This window comes from Nymphalis io, chromosome 28, assembly GCF_905147045.1.
Source record: "Nymphalis io chromosome 28, ilAglIoxx1.1, whole genome shotgun sequence".
In the NCBI taxonomy this organism is placed as follows: domain Eukaryota; kingdom Metazoa; phylum Arthropoda; class Insecta; order Lepidoptera; family Nymphalidae; genus Nymphalis; species Nymphalis io.
Window position 1 is genome coordinate 7,636,424 of NC_065915.1, and position 8,235 is coordinate 7,644,658.

General features: G+C 36.8%; 1 protein-coding gene across 1 annotated transcript; it reads left to right on the forward strand.

The window, feature by feature from the left end:
• Nucleotides 1-385: 385 nt before the first annotated feature.
• LOC126779039 (uncharacterized) lies at nucleotides 386-1,756 on the forward strand. The gene is made up of 2 exons (XM_050502788.1): nucleotides 386-415; nucleotides 1,001-1,756. Exons 1-2 carry the CDS (start codon nucleotides 386-388, stop codon nucleotides 1,754-1,756), a joined length of 786 nt encoding a protein of 261 aa, XP_050358745.1.
• Nucleotides 1,757-8,235: the final 6,479 nt, after the last annotated feature.

Consider the following 8,235-nt stretch of genomic DNA (forward strand, 5'->3'; position numbering starts at 1 on the left):
ATCTATGGAACTGATTTACCACAGGATAAAAAAAAACAACTCGGTATGTACCTACCACTTATTTATTTATTTATTTAAACATATATTATATTAACAATGATGTTTCATGTTCATGTTTTAAGCATATGAGCTTGTTTAAATGTAATTATCCTGCCAGCTTACCCTCCCTTCCTTCATGAAATAATCAGCAAATAATTCTCGATATCTCAATGCAGTTGTATTGTTTCTGTGTACACTATCTCGTGCAATTGTTTCAGTCAGTGGATTATTTAGCGAGTCTTCAAAAGAACACCCATCTCTATATCTAACGAAGTTGTGTAAAATGCACGCCGACTTAATAATATCATTAATTAATTCGATGTTAACATTAATGGGTCTATGGAAAATGCGCCACTTATTCGCAAGTATCCCAAAAGTACATTCAATGTAACGTCTAGCCACACAAAGTCTATAGTTAAACGTTCTTCTGGTCACATTTAAATCACGTCTTGGATATGGGCGCATCATAGTTGCACTTAAGGCAAAAGCTTCATCTCCTACAAAGACATAGGGAAAAGCAGTGCTGTTGGATTCTGAAATTGGCGCTGGTTCAGGAATGTTCATGCGATTCTGTTGTATCTTTTTATAAAAGTTAGAATTTTGAAATACTGCCGAGTCACCGAATCTACCGTAGGCTCCAACGTCAATCAATACGAACTTGAAGCTGCTGTCACAAATTGCCATTAAAACTAGGGAAAAAAAGCCCTTGTAGTTGAAACACATTGATCCACTATTGTTAGGTGCTACAACTCTAATATATTTACCATCGCAAGCACCGATACAGTGGGGAAAATAAGCTCTCTTCGAAAAACCATTTTCAATTTGAAGCCACTTTTCTTTTGTCGGTTCTGGTAGGCACATCTTTTTCAAACAAATCCATATAGCGGCACATACTTCTCGAACTATTTCGGCGACAGTGCTCACTCCAACTCTAAATACATAATGCAATTCGGCGAATGAGCATCCTGTTGCCAAATATCTGAAAAAAAAATGTTTTATTACTGGTCTGGATCTTCAAAAAAGGTGGAGAAACATTCGCGACGCTTTTGTAAAGGCCCATAAAGCAAAAGAAAGCAAGAGTGGGTCTGCAGCAAAAAAGAAGGTCCCATATGTATTCTATGATAATCTTTTATTTATAAAAGATACAGTAACGGTTAACCGCACAGATGGTAATGGTACAGGAAATGACGATGAAAACACGAGTATACAGACAGAAATCAATGTTCCGTCAATGTCTTCATTGCCGCCAAAAAGACGTAAGAAAAACAACGATGATAATGAAGTCGGTGCACAGTTAGTTGGAGTGTTGAGTAAAAATTTAGAAAGAAAGAATATGGATGATGACGACGATCGCCTTTTTTTCTTATCATTGGTAAAGGAATTTAAGAAAATACCTGAGCACAGGCAAATGCAGACAAAGTTAGATATTTTAAAAGTAATAAAGGATGCACAGCAGTTCTTTGATTATTCAAACGCGTCATGGAGTTTTTCAAGGGCTAATAATACCTATCGTGGATATCAAACGGCACATTATTCAAGAAATAATCCTCACACTGAGCTTATGCAATCATTGGACGTTGGACGACCACCTTCTCAAAATTTTGAGGTACAATCGCCATTATCAACTCACAGTCACCAGTCTCAAAACAGTGAACACTCGTCTTATATTGAACTTTTTAATTCTATTAATGATACTGAGGATGATTTAAATGTTTGACAATAGCCTTTCTTTTGATGAATAAATAAATAACAAATTAAATATAAATTATTTTATTTCACTTACCTTAGCACTATCGTTAACTTTAATTCCGGCTTAATGCTATTCCGAATCTGTGTATCTTGCTTTGTTATACAGGTTCTAAGAATGCTTAAAAGTTCTTCAAATGATTTTAGACTCATTCTAGTGTATCGAAAAAACTTGTCTTCATACTTTTTGAGCTCTCCGAAAAATATTTCAAAATGTTTAGTCTCATCTCGAGTTTGCAAATAAGGATGAACCCAGTACCTTTTTCTTTGTTTCTTTTTCTTTATATAGCGCAAGTAAATATAATAAATAGCTGCGACTTCTTCAGCGTCCATCTTCGAAATGGTTCGATGAAACCGCAACGTTATCCTATCCGCACTTTCCGGTTGCGGTTACGGCTAGCCTCCGCCCGGTTAACCGCAGTTGCAACCGCGTCCTGCGGCTAACCGGACGGTTGACCGCATTCCGGCTATCCGCATAGTGCGTACATACCCTTAGACCACCTCAAGTGGAATACGCTCCAAAACGTAATAAAAAAGAGGAGAACTTAGACCACCTGTGGGACATTTTTAAGATACTTTTATTCAAACCATGACTGCCATGTGCTACAGTTAAAGTTACATATAATAAGTACGTTAAAGCTTCAACTTATTCCATTAACTTGCCTATAGTAAATTCAATCAGCTACTAGTGGTAGGTCTTTGTGCAAGCTCGTCTAGGTAGGTACTACCCACTCGTCAGATATTCTACCGCAAAACAGCAGTAATTGATATTGTTGTGTTCCAGTTTGAAGGGTGAGCGAGACAAGTGTAACTACAGGCCTGCGGTGGTTAGTATTTCTTACAATGCAAATGTCTGTGGGCGTTGGTGACCTCTTACCATCAGGTGGCCCATGTGCTCGTCCGCCTACCTATACTATAAAATAAAATCAGCACCGCATAACTTCATCTCAATCAGTTGGTTTAAAAAATCACTTCCAGGATTCGATTTGAACATATTAATAGCTGAAATTATCTCTTGTCTAAAGATTAGGTGTGACATTTCCTCATTAGGTAATTTGTTCATTTATCTGCATTGTGACCAAATGAATGTCGCTTTCAATATAATTTTTAGACCCACATGTTATGTATTATATTTTAATACATGTAAGTTGTACGTACTCTTGTGGGATTTACCTACATAATATTACATACAACCGGCGATGCCTAAAGACGCGCGCTGACTAAAGCAGCTAAAATTCTACGCTACGTATTTAAAGTGAGCGAGCGTCCCGCTCTTGCAGAATCAGCCGACTACACTATTTGCATCATTGGTGGAAAAGTAAGTTTCTTTGGACAACCAAATAATAAATATTTTTTAGAAATGAATGTAAGTTATTCTATTGTTAGTGTTGTAAGATTTTGTATATATACCCAATGCTTTTACCAAATAAAATCATTCCGATGCGAACATCAAGAAGTATTATTTCTACAACTCCAAAATAGAAATTAACAACCAGTGAGCTAGGGAACAGTACACTCACTAAGTGTTTTTTTTTATATTTAGCTTGTAAGTAAATTTATATTCATAATGAGAAATAAAGATTTTCAACCAGAATTTAAAGTCGACAGACTTTAGTATTTTCAGTATTTTTTTTTTAATTTGTAAATAATTTGTAAATGATGATATTATCCAAAATACCTGAAACAATTGAAGATTAAAATCTTAATGTTCTCATGGGCACAACTTTTATCTATGACTTATTTTGTAAAATATTTCTACTTTTATATAGTTCTTTTAGAATAATATAATAGCTTTTAGGGAATCAGTCAATGCCGGTATTTGAATTTGGCATTAACATTGACCATCCAAAAGTCAGCGAGGTTTTTAGTTAGCGAGTTTGTTAGAAAACAATGTTCACCTTAATATAACTCTAAAATTGATTTGAATTATAAAACTTGCTTCAATATTTGAACTAATATATAACGGAAAGAACAATGACAATTATTTTTCATATAATTAAATCATATCTCAAAATGTTATTTTATTTTGGATGTCTCCTAAAATAATTAACTTCGACAAATCTCTACGTTGGCTGTATACAGGGTTACAGGGTAATATGTCACGATCCTTTTAAAGGGTTATAGTTCAGGACAATAGCTATCAAATGACCCCCAAAATGCTTATGCAAAAGTGTATTGATCCAGATTTAATTTCTTAACAATAGCATTTCTTAGAATTTCCTACCTGGTCTCTTTGTTATCTAATTTTCTCCTGAGTTTATGATTGTTACTGTACTTTTTATGTACCGATGGATAGCTAAGGAAACGCAGATGTTTTTAAAATGATCCGCACGATAAGAGCCATAGTGATTTTTACAAAAAATTGCGAGTAACTTAAAGAATCAAAATTAAAAATCGAAAAGTTGTACAGTTTTGGATCTGTAATTTAAAAATGCTTGAAGATTGTTTTTGTTTTATAACTGGTTATTATTAACTAGGATGTACCCTAGCAAGAAATAAAAAAAAAAATAGGGAAAATACGTTGATTTTTTTTATTGAATTTTAGAATCTTAAACATCCTTTAAATAAAAAAAATATTAAAAAATTAATAACTCGAAAACGATACACTTTTGCATAAGCATTTTGGGGGTCATTTGATAGCTATTGTCCTGAACTATAACCCTTTAAAAGGATCGTGACATATTACCCTGTAACCCTGTACACTTTTATACAGTGTAATCATTTTTAAACGATATTTTTTGTTATATGTTCTATTTTTTGATTTATTAATATATATTATAAAGGTTTATAGTTTGTATATTATGTGGACGCAACGACATAATATACAAACTATAAACCGCTTACGCGTTACGAAATTATAGTTAATGTTGTGTTTTCGTATTTTGTGCTGGTTCGCTCGAATTAACTGTATTCCTTCTTCAGTTTTATGTACTTACGTGTGTGTACAATATTTTTGGACTTTGTGTGTGACTATTATTAAGCCTAATATAACTTTTAACATTACTTTACGCACACATTACATTATGGGTATAATGTATAAATTAAGTATTTCTTAACTCTGTTAAAAAAATTTGAATGTACAATTTTAACATATCTGATAAGACTCGATTTCGCTAGAGACCAACCCTTATTATACCTTGTATGATTAATTATAGATTTACAATGAAATAAAAAAACAAATTTGTCGAAACAAAGCATTTAAAACAAATAACTAAATCGACGAAAATGAAGTATTGCTAACAAAAAAAAACATTCTTATTATATAATAATAATAATGTCCTCCAGACCGATTTCGGCCACTACGGCCAATCTCAAGAGAGATTAGCCAACTAAGCGGGAGATATTATAGTGCACAAGTGTGTGCGCAAGCACAGGTGCACTCTCTATTCCCTAACTCTCATAATCCGATGGGACGGCAATCCGACACGACCGGAAAGTGTTCAGGCGCAGGATCAACGGCTTTACGTGCTTTCCGAGGCACGGGAGTGTACACACTTCCAACTTCCACACTCCGGGCTGCTACTGAGAATTTTCTGTCAGAAAAACCCAATAACTTTGTATTGGCACGACCTTTGAATTGAACCCAGGACCTCCGGGTCTGCGGCTTTATATCAAGCCACTAGACCAACGAGGCAGTTAACTTATTATATAATTACCTTTTATTTTTAAAGTTAGCTAAAAATTTATTCGCAAGATACATATAAAATTTGCTAACTCAGAAAGAACCCGTCATGCAAGATTAGCCTCTATCGTCACTATACATAAAGCAAATGTTTTCATAAATGTCTTTGCGACGCGTGTCGTAATAATATTTATTACAATGCAATATTTATGTAAACTGCGCCTCAACAACTTTTTTGTAAATGATGTTTCAAAAATTAGTTTTACACTACTCATTGTGTACTATATGTAATGGCAGGAATAAACGTAAACGAACCTTAGATTTACATACGATTCCATTCCATACGATTTGTCAATAGTTTTGCTATGTTATGGACTACAAACAGTTCTTGATTAATATATCTTAATTTATAATAATTCAAATTTTTTTATTCAATATAGAAGAAGCATTAAACTTACTTATTCATTGTAAAATGTAAGTCTACCGCGGGTTCAGAAAAGAAAATTCCCTGACGTGTGAAGAACTAACGGAAACTCGATGCAACGATGACTCCGCCAACTGGCTAATTCCATTCATTCTTATTTTATAAATGTTAAATCAATACCTTTTTTGCGTTTCGAACCCAAGACCTACGATATACGACCTTATAAACTAGCAACTAGACCAACGACGCAAGCATTTACAATATAACTATGTAACGATTAATTGGAGGAATTTAGGTGTTCTATTTCTGTAAAGAATATGTTTTGGAAATATGAAAAGATACCAAAGACAATTATTTAGGGACGTCACTCAGATCTCCTCGTCACATCTCTCACAATCCTCGCCACTCCATCACAACTCAGGTGGCTACGAATACAATAAACGATATATTGTTATCATATCATTTGGTGCGTGTAATTTACCGTGTTGTATTAATAAAAAGTATTTATTTATAATACACACGCAATATTACACACTTAAAACATTCATAAGACTAAGCTTATTGCACTTTTCTTTATATACTTTTTATATATAGGTACGGAATCTGTTATTATAAGTGTTATTTTTTTTTAAATTATAAAATTAATAAATTCAAGGTGGCTGGTTTGCCCTTTAAAAATTTCTTTTTGCCTCTTCCAAAATCTACCAAATGAGACAAAAAAACAAAAAAGATTCTTGAAGCGCGTTTTTTGAATATTTCATTTATAAATTTTAATAGTAAATATCTTCTATACCATATTAATTTAACTTTAAGAGTAGATGTTTTCCTTCATATTTAAATACCTAAAATTATCCTTGATTCATGACATAATCAATAAAAATATAACAATTCAATAATAAAAAGAGACCTTTAGGATTAACAATAAAAAAAAAAACAGAAAAGTACAAAAAACATGTTCGAAACGTGCAAAATGTTTTTAATGTTTGATCGAATTTAATAGATACAATAATTATTTGTAAGTAACGATCTAACACTATTGAACGTAATAAATACGGAAGTGGACTATACTCTTAGCTATAAGTTGTTTATATATATTATAAGTACTAAAACTGATATGTTTGGATTAAAAAAAAATAATGCTGTTATAAATAAATTTCAAGACTATTTCAGGACATTGTACTTGGCACCCATTTAGATCTCACTTCTTTTGTCGTTGAAGTCAACAACCAAGGCATATATCACCCAATTCTGTGGAACGTCGGCTTTGATTGGCTTCTGAAGGCACCCGTCCTTCCCGGTATGGGGGTGTTCTGTTACTCAGACGACACCCTCATTACCGCGACGGGGCGGGACTTTGGTCGAAGTTGGAACAACTTTGACAGTGGACCGAATGGAAATGCTGGGCCTGAGAGTCTCCATATCCAAAACGGAGGCTCTCCTCTTCCACGGTCCACGAAGAGGCCCCCCTCGGGGGGCGAGTATCACCGTTCACGGGACGGTGATTAAGGTGCAGGCCCAGATGAAGTATCTGGGCTTGATCCTGGACGGGCGATGGAGCTTCAGACAGCACTTCGTGCAACTCGGCCCTAAGCTCATCAACACAGTTGCCGCCTTGGGTCGCCTCCTACCCAATGTGGGAGGACTGGGATCGCTATGTCGGCGCCTCTATGCTGGCGTAGTGAGGTCGATGGCACTGTACGGTGCCCCGATATGGGTCGATGCGCTCACTACTCACAACCGGGCCCTCTTGCGGAGAACGCAGCGGGTCATAGCGGTAAGAGCGATAAGAGGGTATCGTACGGTGTCTTGGACAGCGGCGACGCTCCTCGCGGGCGATCCGCTCTGGGAACTCCAGGTGGAGGTGCTCGCAGAGGTGTACCGAGGGCCGAGACGAGAGACCGCGGCGACCGTCCAGGGTCGGCGGATGTCGGGCGGATCAGGGCTCTAGCCCAGCAAGCCCTGATAGCCCGATGGGAGGAAGATCTGAGGTCCCCCACAGCGGGCTTGGCAACAGTGGAGGCGGTACGTCCCCACTTAAGTCGCTGGGTCAAAAGAAAACGAGGCACGCTCTCGTTTAGGTTAACGCAGGTACTTACCGGACACGGCTGCTTCGGTAAGTACCTGCACAAGATAGCACGGCGGGAAATGTCACCTTCCTGCCACGAGTGTGGTGCGCCAACCGACACGGCACAACACACCCTGACGGGGTGTGCCGCATGGGGGCCCCAAAGGCTTTTTCTGGCGGCAGTTGTCGGCGGAGACCTCTCCTTACCGAGCATCATCAACGCGATGAGTGTTGGTCGGAAGCGATGAGTGTTGGTCGGAAATGGTCTTCTTCTGTGAAAATGTAATGTCGCAGAAGGAGGCCGCGGAGCGGGAGTGGGAAGAGGACGCCGCTGCAAAC